Below are 17,446 nucleotides of genomic sequence, written 5' to 3'. Positions count from 1 at the left end.
ATTATATTTACCCGAGGAAAACGGGGGATGGGGGAGATTTCTTTGAAAGAGGAACCCTATTATATTATCGCCCTGAGGTTAAGAATTTTTAGCTAGTGTTCTGTAATGTCTCGTGAATCTGCCATACGGCTGGAGCATATTATTTGGTTTGCCAAGGTTGAATTATTCTATCCTTTTCTTAAGATGTGTAACAATTTGTGTTCAATACTCAAATTGAGTTTTATAAACCCACTCAAAAATACTATTTATATGCATATTTACATATTTTAATTTACTACATTTAACCAATCAATGTGCTAGCTTTACGTTTTTTCGATAATCGAACAATCAAGATATATGGACAATGTAACATGGTATTTCATTCAAATAGACATAATCAATTACACATTGATCCAAACTATTTTCGGGGGTTTATGATGAACGATTTTAGGGGTGGTCCAAGAGTGATGGGCACCCCTGTTTAGGGAGGACAGGCAGATCAAGTACAGTGTTCTGTAAAGCTAAGAAAAAAGTTACTTTCGGTAGACAAGCTGTGGTAATTAAATACTTTGTGGGGATTACGATATGGTTTGAGGGCGCGAATGATTTTTTGGGGGGGACACATGATATGATTTGGGGTGACGCATGACATGATTTTGCGGGGGAATTCGCCATTGGCTTTGAGGGGGAAGGGCACCTCTGCTCTCCATTAAGGAAATAATATCCTGCAGTTTTGTCTTCATACTTGGGATTTTCACCAGCAGCCATGAGTGATAACTTGCATTATGCAAAGTCTAAGGAAAAAACTTAAAGCACAACACTATAACAACAAAACAGCACCATAACACAACTAGTTAAAAAAATCAACCCCGAACGTGGTTATGGCGTAAAAATAACTAGAGGCGTCTTGCAACTACAAGAAATGTAAAGAAAATGTGGCAACAACGTCTGAGTGCACGCGCTTATCGGGAGCGGTTTGGCTATTGTTAGCTATTCTTACCAGTTAGCTATAGTTAGCTATTCTTACCAGTGGCCGCGGTGGCTCAGTCGGTAACGCGTCTGACTACCATGCTCAAGGTCCCGGGTTCGATCACCGGCCGGTTCAAATCCGGGAACTTTTCTAACGATGGAAGCGGCCCCGGCGCCCACCCAGCGTCGAATAACATGGGTACCTGGGGGAAACCCTGGGGGGTAAAGGCGGTCAGGGGCGTGATGCTGATCACATCACCCCCACTCACGACCGGATCAAGAAAGTGTGGGGCGTTACACCCACACCCCCTATACGCCTTCATGGCGTGGTGCTATGCACAGGGGAACACTTTACCTTTTTTACCTTTTTTTACCAGTGTTAAGTTTCATGAAAGGGTTGCCGATGGGAACATAATAAACGCGCGGACGATTTTCGGAGAGAGAGAATAGATCTGTATTCTTTCTTAATGCCCGTCCATTCATGATATCACAGTCAACTTGACTTGAGTGATAACACAGTATTCACAAAGGTTTACAGCATAGACATACAGTAGCACCTTTACTGCATTTATTCAGTTATGCAAGAGATAACACACTACATCACATGGTTAACAACGACACTGAAAGCGCGCCAAAATTTGTATCGTGGTTGCCGGGGCGTTGTTCGTATGCACGTTACGTTGATATCTGACAAGTGTTGAACAAAATGCCAACGCAGAAAAATATTTTGACATTTTTCAAACCAGTTCCTGTGAAACGAGTTTTATCTAGCAGCAGTTCTACTAGTGAAGAATCTCTCAGTGAAAATGTAAGTTTTTATCTTTATTTGCATAAGCAACCGGCAGACACATTACCTGCCGGTAGTAGAAATTCAGTGCAAGGTAATTTAGATACAATGTTTCTTGCACAGAAATAAGTTTTCAAAGCTTTTTTAAAGTGACATTAAATTCTATCATGTTAGAAAAAAATATTAAGAAGAAAGAAGTCAAAGGACACTTTTATTTTCATTTTTAAAAGAAAATCTTATCGAATAAGTCAGCAACGATTTTAACACAATATCTTTAATTTATATCAAACATTACTGATGATAAAATATTCCGAAACAAGGAAATTACAATTAATCTCGAGATAAAGCAGGATTAAAAATAGGCGATGTGTGTATAATCATGCCCCAAGGAATCTCAAAATTAATTTGTTTCTTATTACATTCACGCCATGTGTTGCTACGGTCCTCACTCGTGCTTTAGAAACATAGGCGTTTACATGATATTCTGTTTTCGTGCAAAAGAAAAAAAAATGAAAAAAGTGGACTGCGGCTATAGCTTGTACTTGCTGATTGTAAACAATGAGACATAAGTGAAAAAAAGTGTTATTACCACCGAAATTATTATCTCGTATGAACAGGTTATAAATCATTATAAATTTTTGAGGAAAGAAATAATTACCTTGCCATAAAATGATTATCTTAATCAGTTTTCGAAGTGAGGTGGGGATGGTATCCCCCAGTTGTCTCATTGTCGCCATGTTAAACTATACGAGTATACTTCCAGCTAACCCCAAGGATCGATCAAACATCCCCCCCAGCTAATTGTGAAGCCATATTCATTTTCATGTGCTGAAGCGACATTCTGGAACCAATGCTATTAAACTCTTTCCCCTAACTACATTTTGAATGGCTGTAAATTAACAATATTCAATGTGAGTACCATCTTCTCTACTTTTGGTGATTCTTTCCTTAACTGGAGTACCATAACATAAAGCGATAAAAAAAAATCTCTGCAGTGAAGGTTCACTGTGTGGGTGGACCATTCTGTATCCTACCGTGTACTACATTTCTTTTCTTCCCAACCACCACTACACTTTTGATACATGTTTACAGTCTGTGTTTCCTTCAGTTCAATTTCCTCTTGCATGCACAAAAAGTATTTTGCGGCTAGTCATGGTGGCAATGGGCCACTAGTACAGGTGAGAACTGTTGTTGCTGCATTGAGGGCCATTGACCTACTGTACGCCCTCGAGATTTACATTGAATTTTTTTAATCGGTAAAAATTTACTATCCGTCTGACACCTATAACTTCTTCGTTTTGTCAACATTTGACATCCGTACTTACCTATCTGCTTCACGGAACATTCCTTATGGTGTATTGACGTTTTTTTTGATCAAAGTAATTGCAGTTTTTCACATTACGAGTACTTCTTTCTCGTAGTCTCTTCGCTTGCCTGAGACATAATATGGCACGTACACCTTCCTACATAATCGTGCATCGTGCTTGTGTTTTGTCGATTTTCATTCGTTATTCAGTGTTTCAACCTTCGGAACCCAAGAAATATATTATGAAGGTGTGATGATGTACGAAGGTGTACGCGCCAAAGGCTATTGTCCGTCGGAGAATTAATTTACAACAAAGAACATGAATTTCTGCTATGAAACATTCCCACATCACACGAAACACCTTCCCGATGTTAGACAATGCTACAAGAACTTATTACGGTAAGTAGTTTCTTCTGTAAAATGGAAGAAATGTGTCTGAAGCATAGTAAATTAGTTGGGAGCAGCATACCTGTGTTCACCCTGCATTTTTTTGGAAATTTTTGTTTTCAAGGAGAGTTAGTGTTTTTAATGACATCCTGAAATTTGTAGGGTGCAGAAATGTGTACATTTTTAATTATTTTTTATTTAGTCCTTTTCGTATTATTTCAGTGATTACGCATGTTCATAACTGAAGCAACTTTTATTCATGATGTACAGAGAAATAGGAACACGTCTGTTGCTCCTACACATTTCATAATTTTCTTACATGATTTTTTTAGTTCATGCTTTTTTGCCTTAAATTTTACATAAATAAATATTAAAACTAAAACCAATTAGGGGTTCCGTATACTATTATTTCTGTGCACTTACCTTGGAATCATTGTCTTCGTACTTGAAAAGAGCATAATCTGATAGAAGAGGGGAAAGTTGTATTTGTAGTACACATGTTTCAGAATGATTTTATAGTGTTGAACACACCTCTAGGAATGCAGAAAAGTACCAATCCATTAATTCACTATACACTTAACTGAGGATAGTTGTTAAGTTAGTAGTGCTATCAAACAAACAAAAAATTAGGAGGCGCATTTCTCAAAATGTAGTTAATTTTTTTGTCTCTATTGTGGCCTATTAAAAGATGGATGTACGAATTTTAAATACAAGTTGCAGTATTTTTTTTTAATCTGTAAAATGAAATAATTATACTGTAATGGAACTGCTTAGACAAGTGATATTTTCTATTCTAGTCCCAATCCCATGTATTTTTTTTAATTGTGACTTATTCCCATAAACCGATATGTTTGAAATGCTGTACCAAGGGAAATTTTAATATTACTTACAGTCTTCACCAAAAATGGAGAACCACGCATTTTCTTTGGTTACATATTGCACAACTTCAGATCTGGGTGCTGATGAGGGCAAACCCATGTTAAAAACAAACATTTCTACATCTAAATATGTGACCAAACAAAATCTGGGGTGTGCCTTGAAAAATAAAACATGTGCGTTTAACTTCCTTGGTGTATACATTTTGGGAACAGTGTACATATGTAGCAGATTTTACCATTATACAGGGTCCGGCAGAGGAGTTAGATGGTTTTGAAATGTGAATAACACACTTAATTTTCAAAGGTACAGAAATGTATTACTACAGAAATACAGGTTATTGTATGCCATTTTTATTTACCACGACAGTTCGTGTAAAAAAAAAATGATGCCTTCAATTTACTTCTATACACATTCAAAGGCCTTTTTCCTTTCCTTTTAAATGACCTACTTAAGATCTTGAGTCAGCGCTTTGTCCGTTTGAACAATTGAAATAAATTCAAATCAATAATCGGCAATCCGGTGAGAAGTTAGTGGCCTGCTTAACGGTTGTCAGCCCAGTAAGCATGGCATCCTGGAATGTGCAACATCGAGCGTTTGGTGTCATCGACCCGTATTTCTTCCAAGATGAAGATGGGGATTGTGTGACGGTGAACTCCGAACGCTATATCGCATTGATGAATACTTTTGTTTTACCAGAACTTCGTCGGCGTAGGCGTAGGATAAATCAGCAAGACATATGGTACTAACAAGATGGAGCAACGGCTCACACATCTAGATCCTCTATGGCTGTTGTTCGTCAACTTATCCAGGACATGTCATTTCCCGGTTTGGTGACATACCCTGGCCTCCTCGTTCACCAGACCTTACAATCTGTGATTTTTCTGTGGGGATTCCTCAAATCCAGGGTGTATGTGAATATACCTCGCACATTAGACGACCTGAAGCTTGCAATTAGAGATGAAATTGCGAACATTGATGGTGAAATATTGCAACGTGCCGTCCGCAACTTCTGGGAGAGGCTTCGAATGTGTGTACACGTAAATGGAAGTCACTTGGACATCATTTTTACAGTCATGAAGAATTGCCATGGCAATTGGCATACAATAACTTAAAATGGCATACCATAATCTGTATTTCTGTAGTAATATATTTCTGTACCTTTGAAAATTAGGTGTGTTATTCACATTTCAAAACCGTCTAACTCCTCTGCCGGACCCTGTATATAGTGTAAGTAATGATCTTTGACATTCTATATCATTTTGTTATTTCCATATGATTGACAGATTAGTAGGTTTGTTTATGATAATAGATGTACAAGTGTATTCACACCATGTATTGATAGGCTACTAAGCATTGCACAGACTGAAAGGAAGTAGTTACACATTTCAAAATTTGACATACATATATCAGGGCCAAGCTCACACCCATTCACAGCACAAAACAGTTATGTTGACGAAATCCTGTTTTCCCGGTAGCTGCTTTGGCAAGGATGGATTCAAAGTTTGCCACTTGTTGCTCAAACAGGCAGACAGTGGTAGGTTTTTACTGCAAATTTCTTTGCCAGAAAGGTGCATCCTACGTTGGAAGAGAGTTTGGCTCGACTCTAGTAAGCAGAATGGATTATTGACAATTTTTCATTTGCATTGCTGCTGCTGTTCTTCTTTGTTTTATTTTTCTCAAATTGTCGGTAGGTGTTTCTCATGCTTGCGTTTGAGAAAATTCTGTTTACTGTAGACATTTTAGCCTACATTTTTGTACTATTTTATAGTCCAGTATTTAGTTCTTGCGATAATTTCAGTTAATTTTCCTTAATTTTCATCTGCTACAGGCTGTAACACCACCTTCGAAGAAGTTGAAGGAGTATGGCCACATTTCCGAAGTTAACGGCCAAAATGAAAAGCCAGACTCGGCTCCGTTGACTCCGGAACAGAAGAGTAAAATCAGCACTAGTCAGACTCAGGCAAGAATTCGCCTTCAGTCAAAAAAGACTCCTGCCTTGCACCCAAATATTGGGATTTCATGGTTTCAAGCATTGGAGCCAGAATTCAGGAAACCATATTTCGAAAAGGTAAGTGTCTGTTCCCGACATTAGGTATATTTTTGATTACTTAACAATGAGGAGTGCAGTCTCAGTAACCAGGCACATTGACTGGTCGACTCTTTTAGTACCAAAGGTTCCAGGTTCAAGTTGTAGTCTTGTCGTGAATGTTCCATTGCGAGTACGTACCTTCATCATTCATCCTCGTCATTGTGATTTGCATGAAAGCAACAGAAAAGTAATGTTTAATAAGCTGGCCTTTGCAACAGGGCAGTCAGTATAACATCCTACAAAGCCAAAGATTCCAAGTTCGAGCCCTAGATAGGTATAGCATTCTCTTTGTCATATCTTCAAAAGACTGATATTTCATGTGCCAACATTTCTAAAATGGTTCAGTTTGGTTATTTGTTATGTCGTTGCCTGAAACATCGGCTTCAGTTGAGAGAGTGTTTTCAATTATGGGGAATATTTGGTCTGCAGAAAGAGGTAGACTTCCAGTATCCATTGTTAAACATCTGCTGAATGTTAAAATTAATTCAGAACTTTCATGTGAACTTTATGATGTTATTAAAACAAAAAGCCATTTCTGAAGAAAGTCATGTCTAGTGAAAAGTACAACTGACTCTAGTAACAGATAATGCTACCTAGAACAGAGAGGGTTCCTAAACATCAGAAAATGTACTATTCAATTAAACATTTGAAAATTAATTGATTGATTTTAGAAAATAATGTTAATATTTTTTCTTGTACAATTTATGGTTTAAGGCTTTTCAGCAGTAACGAGTTGATCGCAAATATGTCCTGGGTTGGACCCAAAAAAATATGGTAAGCCTACTTATCATCAATTTCATTGTCCTGCTTAATCCAATAGGTAGAATAGCAATGTAAAATATCCTGAAGAGAAAAAAAATGTAATGTTCAAAATTAAAATTGAATACAGAATGATGAGGACGAATGGTGATTAGATTGAATTCAAGTGACAAGAGCAACACAAAGGAATGCACTGCTCTGCCTGGCAAGACTGGAACTTTAGTCTATGGGACCTAACTCTCGGGGGTTTACAAGTATGTACTTTTCAAGTGTGAAAGGATGCACAAAAGAAATCTATTTACCATATACAGATTTTTTTTTTAAATTAAGAATCGTGCTCTTGTGGGAAGAAACTTTGTGCACTTTGTTTCAATTTACGTGTCATTTTCGTTGGAGCAGTGTTTTTCTTATTACATACTCATGTGAAGATTACCATTTCTTGTATTGATTTACTTAATAATTTTCTTATTGTTGTTACAGCTAAGTAAGTTCCTGCTTGACGAAAGGAGATGCAACACTGTCTTCCCTCCTGAGGAAAATGTTTGGACGTGGACACGGATGTGTCGGATCCAAGATGTGAAAGTAGTAATTTTAGGCCAAGACCCATACCACAATCCGAAGCAGGCACATGGTACGTAAAAGTTCTGGGTCTTCCTATTTTGTATTGAATGAGTTAAAAAATTTTGGGTGCATTGGTACATATGGCTGTTTTGCACCCGTCTAAGTGTACGAGGAAAAATCCTTTTTTATTCTGACCACCCAGTATGATTTCAACTTAGGGCCCTGATTCTTATCCCAAAATCATAAAGTTTTCAACTATATTTTGGAATATCAAATCAAGATTAAAGTTTGTTTTTATATCTTCCAGTGTTTCAGAGATTTTGATATGAATTTTGTTATTTTTTGTGTGTATGATATGTTTATGTGTGTAATCAACAGAGATCTGACTTGATGTTATTTTTTTCTCCTAGGATTGTGTTTCAGTGTGCAGAAAGGTGTACAGCCTCCTCCTAGGTGAGATGTTAAGCACTACTTCTTAATTGAAATAAAGCATCTATGCTATCATATTTATGACCTTCTCTTCAATTCATATAAAGGATGCATCATAAATTGTGCTCATGATAGAAACTACATTCTGCAGATTTCCTGACATACATATGTACATATGGTCACCATAATGGCATATATTCATCTTGTAATCAAAGGGTCTGGGGTTTGATTCTTGGTGAAAGCATATTGCATGGTGGTTTGGATCCCACTTTAAACTGTAGGTTCGGTCCTGACTGGCTTATCTGGACATAAAATAGACTAAGCAAAACCTCAACAACAGAAAATTTTAAACATTTTTCCTATTTTGAAACCAATAATTATGTAGGGCTGAGCCGATGCCAATACTCTTGCCGTTACTGATGCTTGAAATTGTAATAACCAAAAGTTGTTTAAAATATTGATTAATATTAGTTTCTAAGTATTGCATGCCAATTATAAACATCAGTTTGTCAGAGTTTTGTTTCAAAATATTCAAGAGTATTAAAATACCTCTTACGTAATCACAAAATATAGTTTTCCACACAATAATTGAGCAAAATTAATGGAAAATTCTAATTTTGTACAATTTCCAGGAAAAATAGATTCTGTAAAACTATCGCGTGGCATTTTTGTGGACCTTGCAAAAGACTAAAATAATGGGAAATATCCAACCCATACTTTTTGACCGATACATCAGCTCAACCCTAATGAATATATAAAACTGTTTTTTCTATTAATGCAAAATTTTGTCAATCTTCTGACTATATTAGGAAATTTTGGTTGTTAGTATCATAGAAATATGAAATTTTGGATGTGAGATTTTGAATCTTAAATCTTAGGCTTTTCCATATCCACAATATCACAAGTTAATTCCTATTATAATGCTTTCTTCATAATTTTTAGTACCTACAGTAAAACCTCGTTAATCCGGACTAATGGCAGGATAAGTTGACTAGTCCGGATTAACTGAAATAACATAAAAGAACAGTAGTAAGTGTATTAAAACTCAGTTTATAGCAACAAAATACGTTTATTATGGTGTATATAAAGGGCATAGGCCTAAATACACTATACAGTACTGTAAAATGTTACGGAGCAATATGACGAATGCGATTGTTGACTTCTAGCCACATTTAAAACCTTGCATTCTGCTTTCCCCCCCCCCCCCTTTTGCCTGTCCGGATTAACGAGGTTTTACTGTATTTGAGCAGTTATTGACCTAGCCTAGAAGCCTGGGCACTAATCATAAGTAATTCTTTGTGTTCTAAAATATTTGAATATAACAACAAAAAATTGTAAACATTTTCCTATATTGAAACCAATAATAATGTAACAATAAATTGTGACATCCTATGTTTATCCCATTTTGCTTCTGTGTGCACGTATTTCATTTGTTTCCTTTGTCTCACACAGTTTAATAAACATGTACAAGGAACTGGAATGTGATATCCCAGGATTTGCCCAACCAAACCATGGTTATTTGAATGGATGGGCTAAGCAAGGTAATTTTCATACATTTCTATTTAAACCTAATTGTAAATTTCATTTCATGTGTATGTAACCTTTAACTTAGGTACAACTTTAACCTCTGTTTTATAATTACAATTGTGTGTGTGTGTGTGCTTTTTTTACTTATCACTATTTTCCACACTGCTAGGCTGTTTCAAACAAGCTCTATAGGTCATAAAGTAAAACACACCCATGGTGAAGCACCCTATGAGGCCGGGCCTATCCTGATATATTTGTCTATTACGGATTATTTTATTACTTATAATTTCATTAAACTACACTGAATAAAAGAACTGAAATTCTAGGTCTTCCGATAATTACTGCAAGTTTCCAGCCCTTCCTGAAACTCGATCTGCACATTCAGTGAGGCCCGCCTGAGAGTGCCTTAGCTGGTCTCAACAACCTATGTGATTCGTGCGGGGAAAACATAATTTATGGGGCACATTCGCCTGTAACGTACACGGTGAGGCCGGCTTCATCGGGGAAGAGTGTCGATCGTGTACGAGCGCTTGACAAAGAAGGCAGTGGATGCAAACACGTTGCGAAAATGTGTTGCTAACACCTCTAAACATGACCTACTAACTTATCAACATAGGTATTATTAGAATTATAACTTCAAATAATGCATGTAAGTTGGTTACCAATGTTAAGTTTGGTTCTTTCAGCTTCTTTGAGAAAAAGCTTATCGCGAAGTGTTAGCTGCTGGATGTGCCCCACACCAATCTTGATTCAGAGGGGGAAATTATTTTAAAATTATTACTTTGAGGAAAGGGATATTGAGGCGAAATTTTCTTTCATGATTTGTGACATACCTGAAAATGCGCTACTTTTAAAAGGGGTACAGTGCAAACGTATTGAGAGAGTTCATGTTTCTGAAATTTTCTGGTCGGTATGTTGCACAGAAAGGTGTCCGTGTTCTCATTTAGCATTTCATCATTATCTAAATCGTGTTATAATTTTAAGAAAAGTCTCATGTTAAAGAAGAAATGCATAAAAGAGTTTTAAAAAATGATTGATAGATTTAGTTTATTTTACTTGGTTTCCTGCCATTTTTGGCTAATTGGGAAGATGAGGATGAGCGATGCTATGATGACATTGACGAAGGGACAGTCACAAGAAACAAGTATGCCCAGGTGGGGATTCAAACCTGAGGCCCTTGTCCTAGCACACTGTTATAACCAATACGCTGCGGAGTAATCATTTCTTTAATGCGAGAAACATTTTATTGAAGTAGCAAATAATTTTTACAAGGAGCTTTAATATAACAAATGTAAGAAGGCTAGGGCCTGACAGATGGCTTTTTCATTGGGTGACGCGTGGTCAGAATATTGAGTCCCATCGTCACTGTTTTCTGACCTTCGAGACAGAAACGCTTTTTTTCTCATATATCTAATAGAGACTAGATTAAAGTAGAATGTGAAGCAATGCCTCCAGGGGGAATTGAACCTTCTACTTCTTGATTATAAGGTGAGAGCATTAATCACTACGTTATCCCTTTCAATCCCTATCCCGACTTTTTCGAACAGCAGTAGATTGAGATTCAGGCAATATCTTATATTTTACGGGCTATATTTTAACATACTACTTTTTAAAAAAAATCACAGCTACCTCCATCCTTTGCCTACCCTTTCAGAAACAGCACGCTTCGCCACTGGTCAACACTAATTTTGTCATAACTATTTTCATCAGTTTGGTTATTTTAGGGGGAAATGACATAATATTGATTTATTTCTAATTGTTTCTATATTGCATTCCTAGCAAAATCTCAGTTGGCAAGTTTTTTTAATAAAGAAAAAAGAAGTGTGAAAATCTTTGTACGATATATGTGTGAATGAATTCTTGGGTTATTTTTTGTAGGTGTTCTGCTCCTCAACGCCTGTCTCACAGTCCGAGCTCATCAGGCAAACTCCCACAAGGACCGCGGATGGGAGGAGCTCACAGATGCTGTGATTAAGTACCTGAGCGACAACCAGAAAGGCATTGTCTTCCTGCTATGGGGCTCATATGCGCAGAAGAAAGCAGCCGTTGTTAATCAAGTAAGTTACTGTTACAACTGTACTTTGTTGTGCAACTATATGTAGAAGTAGCCAAATACATTTTTATGAATAAAAGTAAATTTGACTTTCCTCCTAGCTAAGATTGATGGGTTTATAGGTTTAGAAACAGGTTGAAATTAATTAAACATACCAATTGATACTTGTCGGCCTCTGTGGTGGAGTGGTTAGCACAGAAGCATTTTACGATGCAGGGGGTCCCGGGTTCGAATCCCAACCTGAACGTTCTTTGTGACTGTCCCTTCCATGAAGCTCATCGTATGACCATTCGTCCTCATCTTCATGATTAGCCAAAAGTGGCAGAGAAGTGAAGTAAAATAAACCCAATGAATCAACAATTTGATGCTTATTAGATTCCAAGTATCCTGCAGAACATGCAAAAGTGCTGGCTTGTACTTACAGGAGCGCAAGACTATAAAACAAAAACTAAATTAAATATGCGATTGGACTTTGATTATAAACTATAAGTCAGATATTTTGGAGACACTGTGTCTACTATATTTTCCCTTCAAATTACTAACACTTTTCCAAATTAACATTTAGCAGCCGGTTTACAAAGAACGAGTGGTAGCTATATGTATCACCTCCACATAGTAGCATTTAACATGTCATTTCTTCAAAACTACACATGATATTTCAGTGTCTTTTAACATTTGTACCACATATGAAGGTATGACATACTCGAATTACAAAACAACATATCCAGTATGGTATTTTGGGATAGATCTTATTAAACCACCACTTTTTGCTAATAGATATTTTACTTTTGCATGTAATGACAAAAACGAAAGAACATGTTCATAATTCGAGACAATTAAAGTTCCAGTTGAAACTGCCCAATTTTCAAAATTTCCTGTAGATTGAGACTTTGAAAATGGTGCATTCATCTTTTTTTTTTCCTCCAAAATTTGGGGATGTCCTCCAAGAATGGTATCTTGTCATACTTCCCTGCAAATTTGGTCCATCCAGCTTCCATAGCGATGACTGTCAGGCAAAATTCTGGAAATATTTTCCATAAGCTGGCAACACTGCCTCTCGTGTGCATTGTCTAATTTTTGTTCGCAAAGACGTCTCAGCCTATTTTCAAGGCAACTTGACATGTGGTAGGAATGTACTACTGCTATATACTACATGTAACATGTTTCGTTCACTTTGGTCTATTGTGGTGGGCACAGAAGCATGCTGAATATCTTTTTATTATTATTTCAATCTTTTCTTCTTCCTTTAATTTTGTTATTGGGAGGTAATATGTATAAATTTCACCTCTGCTAAAAGCCTGTCATTCCGGGTAAAAGGTAAAGTGTGCTCCCTGTGCTTAGCACCACACCCCACACTTTCTTGATCCGGTCGTGAGTGGGGGTGATGTGATCAGCATCATGCCCCTGACCGCCTTTATCCCCTAGGGTTTCCCCCAGGTACCCATGTCATTTGATTCTGGGTGGGTGCCGGGGCCGCTTCCAACGTTAGAAAAGTTCCCGGATTTGAACCGGCTGGGGATCGAACCTGGGACCTTTTGCATGGTAGTCAGACGTGTTACCGACTGAGCCACCGCAGCCACTGTCATTTCGGGAAAAAAACAAAACTAATTTCTTATCTCTATGATAATTAGTTGTGGACCTACATTTTTTTATACTTCGCACAAAGTTTGGAAAGTGCTCATCTGGAAGAGGCTCTAGTCCTCTAAAGGTTCAAGGAGCCTGTGTGGTCTAGTCGGTAGGGTGTCGGACTGCCACTTAGGAGACCCAGGTTTGATTCCTGGGGTAGGTGATCTAAGGTTGGAATTTTCCGACCTTGTCCCTGCATAAGCAGCTCTAGGCTTCACTCAGCCTCCAATTAATGGGTACCTGGGGGGGGGGGAGAACTAGCCAGTGTGTGTTGCTGATCACATCACCTCCATAAATGGCAGAGATCAAAAATATGTGGAACCCTACCCCTATATATACCTTAAATGTGCCTTCAAGGTATGGTGGAATGTGTATGGGGAACCTTATCTTTCCTAATTAAAAGCAAACACATCTTTGTTTCTTACATAAATGAGAATCAGGTTTTTTCATGTTGTCTGATGTTCATCTTACATTTATATCTTTGCTCTTCAGTTATTTTAAGTAGCTTTTCTACCTTTTTGGCTAACTTGAATGATGAGCTTACATCATGAACGATGGGACAAACACAATTACACATCTTTCTTACTCAGGGTTCGAACCTGGGATCTCTGATTTCATACCACATCTTTTAAGAAGCAGCTTTTTTTACAATCAGTTCTCCAGTGTGATTGTTTACTTTTTAAACATTTTCATGCCTCAAGCCTCTTTATCTTTTTCAAGAGCTACAAAATACTAATCTAAACTTTGTGCAGCAGCAATTTGAGGGCCAAAGCTTTGCATCTGGCCTTCCATGGTCAGTGCTTGGAACCCCATCACCACTGTTTTTCAGCTTTGTAGATCAGAACTTACACCATGGATCAAATGTGGAACCTCGCACTCCAAAAGCGAGACTTGATTTGATTTTTGATTTTATTTAGTCATTTTTCTGCCACATTCGACTAATCGCGATGATGAGGATGAGGGATGATGGGATAAACTTGATGAAGGGTCATTCACAAAGAACATCCATACCCAGGTGGCGTTGGATGCCACCTCCTGTTGTAGCATGTTGTGCTAACCACTCCACCACAGAGGTAAGTTAAAGGTGAGACTAGTAGCCAATTATCTATGTAGGAGCCCACAAAAGTTATACAATTTAACAATATTTGAAAGCTTAGCAAATATATTAATCTTAGAAATAACAATAAAAGTCATTGTAAACAATAATGCAATTATTTTCCTGTAGTTTACGGTTATTACAAGCATAAGAAAACAGTTTTTCTTTGTGACGTTTCAGGAGAACACACCCTCCCTTCATCAGACATTTATTTTCATTTTGACTAAAGATACATTTATAACAATGGTTAGCAATTTTTTATACAAAAAGAATCCATTATATAATGGATGTTGTCAATGTTACATTGTTGTAATATAGCAACTTAACTGTGAAAAGAAGCAGTCTGTTTTATTTTTATTTCAGATATTATTATTATTTTTTGATCATTTTTTTTTTGAGAGACACTTTGTGAAAACAATGATGAATTTGAATTACCTGATGATATTCGGGATTCATAATTTTAAATAGAAAATAATTTGATCAAAAAAAATAAAAAAATAAAAATAATATCTGAAATAAAAATAAAACAGACTGCTTCTTTTCACAGTTAAGTTGAAATATTACAACAATGTAACATTGACAACATCCATTATATAACGGATTCTTTTTGTTTAAAAAATTACTAACCATTGTTATAACTGTATCTTTAGTCAAAATGAAAATAAATGTCTGATGAAGGGAGCATGTGTTCTTCTGAAACGTCACAACGAAAAACTGTTTTCTTATGCTTGTAATAACCGTAAACTACAGGAAAATAATTCTACAATGCAAGCAATGCGTACATACAAGAAAAACAATAATGCATTTGTGGTATAAAAATAAACTACTACACCACAGAAAGAACATCAACTGATGTTATGGCAACAGACAATTACAATAATTTTTAAGTTTCCTTTATTGTTTTGACGTGGTTAATTTTGTACTTTTTTCTTCCCTCAATATAAAGAAACGACATCACCTGTTGAAAGCACCCCATCCATCCCCCTTGTCTGCACATCGTGGGTTCTTCGGATGCAAACACTTTTCCAAGTGCAACGAGCTTCTTGAGAAGGAGAACAAGAAACCAATCGACTGGTGCCACCTGCCCCTGGAGGATGAAGAGTAGAGGCTGTGATAATTGTGCCATAATTATGTGATACTCAGTTCTTTCTCTTTTTATATTGAGGTTTAGGTGTTCAACAGTGATTGACACTGTGACACCAATTTCATTTTTTTTAACTTCCACTTGAAATGTTAGTTTGTAAGAGATCGATACAAATAGAAACAAACTGAAATTATTTTTTAAGACTATTGCTAGTGTCGTAAGCACATATACTGTACTGTACATACCTTATAAACTGTTTATACTACTCACCCAAGTGGAGAAATAAACAAAGAACAAATCAGGTTGCTTAAACTGAATGTAACAGAATAAATCATATTGCTTTGTTTTTTACAAACAACTTCATATTATTAGTATGTATAAAGTTAGTTATGTATGTACCTCATTAATGTCATACCTATATTTTTATAATAGAAACTATATTGATATTAGAACAACATCTAGGTTCACATCCTGGCTTCTCCGGGCCCTGCATACCTCCATGCACTTGTGCTGTTGTTCCATCTGGTAGTGTGATGATTGGGTTGTTAGGATCCATCTGGATTACTTATAGCAATTAATTACAATCTGCCTTAATGAATGCATGAGTCCGAAGGTTCAAAGGTTTTTAACTACATCCTCAAGAAACTTTGCCCCAAAAGCTATTTTGAGGTTTGTCACGTGTAGTGACTACAACTGCTTGCTGTCCAACTCGTGTGGCGAATTCATCTATTGTTGAATTCAATTTCCTCAACAAACTATTTTATTGGCGTTTCCTTATAGATTGATTTGTCTCAAACGAATGAGGTTTCTTCCTTTTCTTCGCTGATGCGGCAGCAGCTACCCTGACCGGACCATGGCTTTTTTGCCAACCTGCAGCAGCCAACTGGGCTGTAACTTCATCACCCATCGCTGCTGACATCAGGTCTCCGTCATCATTTGATATGTATGGCTGTTTCAGCCCATGACTCCATCTTCCACTAATATATAACAATGTGCCAATTTCTTAGGGATGGGACTGATTAATCGGTACTCTATCGATATCTTCCGATGTAGGCATATCGGTAAAATTACCGATTATTTTACCGATCCAATATATCGATAAATCTGATAATTTAGTGCAAAATTCTGCCATTTTGTTGTAATTTTTATGGATAATCTCCATGCCCTACTTTCTAAAAAAGTAAATGTCTAAATATTCAACTTCTTTTGCACTGCAGTCACCTTGAAACACATTTATGAAGGAGGTCAATTAACCTTTCAGGTTCTTCAAGGACCATTTCTAATTTTATATCGGATCGGTAGAATATCGGTATCGGTAAGTTTTATATCGGTCCTTTATCGGTATCAACCAAAATTTCATATCGGCCCATCCCTACAATTTCTTTTAGCAAAAATGTACAAAACAGGTTCTACAAACCTGTATTGATAATTCTAACAGCAATATAATAAATGCTGTATCACAAGTCAAGGATTGCTTACAGGCAACAAAAAGGGTACTGAATGTCAATTTTAGCTTTGCAGTGCGATTATTATTTTTTATTATTTTTTCTAAATGTCGTAAGAGTTTTGTTTCAAGTATAGTACTCCACTCCAAGGAGTGTTAATCTGTCATTTATGTAATAGCCATAAGGTGAACGTATTGAAGTCTGATTGGAGTTCCTGTGAACAGACACTGCCATTTTTGTATAATAACTTGTCAATATATTATACTTCATATTTGGAGACATTAAAATGCTTTGTTACTTTTGTAATACTTGTTTTTATTGTTGCTATTTAACAGAGTTGTGTAGCTATGTGTTATGTATGTGCATCTAGCTTAACAGACAGCCGGTTTCAAGTGAAACCATCCAGATTATGGGATTCCTGACAGCTGGTTTCAATTAAAACAACCTCCACATGGCAGCATCAACATGTC

General features: G+C 36.8%; 1 protein-coding gene across 2 annotated transcripts; it reads left to right on the top strand.

Annotated features, from left to right (window-relative positions):
* Positions 1-1,561: 1,561 nt before the first annotated feature.
* LOC145991555 (uracil-DNA glycosylase-like) lies at positions 1,562-17,222 on the top strand. Of its 2 annotated transcripts, none has more exons than XM_083127588.1 (7): positions 1,562-1,756; positions 6,136-6,375; positions 7,636-7,786; positions 8,127-8,169; positions 9,598-9,686; positions 11,551-11,729; positions 15,394-17,222. In XM_083127588.1, exons 1-7 carry the CDS (start codon positions 1,655-1,657, stop codon positions 15,550-15,552), a joined length of 963 nt encoding a protein of 320 aa, XP_082983714.1. In that variant the 5' UTR covers positions 1,562-1,654; the 3' UTR covers positions 15,553-17,222. The 2 variants fall into 2 exon arrangements, with proteins under 2 accessions (XP_082983714.1, XP_082983715.1); XM_083127589.1 differs by lacking the exon at positions 1,562-1,756 and adding an exon at positions 3,376-3,440.
* Positions 17,223-17,446: the final 224 nt, after the last annotated feature.

Source organism: Lepisma saccharinum, chromosome 8, assembly GCF_977018435.1.
Source record: "Lepisma saccharinum chromosome 8, izLepSacc3.1, whole genome shotgun sequence".
Classification (NCBI taxonomy): Eukaryota; Metazoa; Arthropoda; class Insecta; order Zygentoma; family Lepismatidae; genus Lepisma; species Lepisma saccharinum.
The sequence above is the reverse complement of the archived record's forward strand: the minus strand, read 5'-3'. Positions and strand labels throughout refer to the sequence as shown.

Coding starts and splice junctions, on each gene's coding strand:
- LOC145991555 (XM_083127588.1), top strand. CDS start 1,655: ATGCCAACGCAGAAAAATATTTTGACATTTTTCAAACCAGTTCCTGTG. Junction 6,376..7,635: donor GGAAACCATATTTCGAAAAG/GTAAGTGTCTGT, acceptor TTGTTGTTACAG/CTAAGTAAGTTCCTGCTTGA. Junction 8,170..9,597: donor GGTGTACAGCCTCCTCCTAG/GTGAGATGTTAA, acceptor TGTCTCACACAG/TTTAATAAACATGTACAAGG.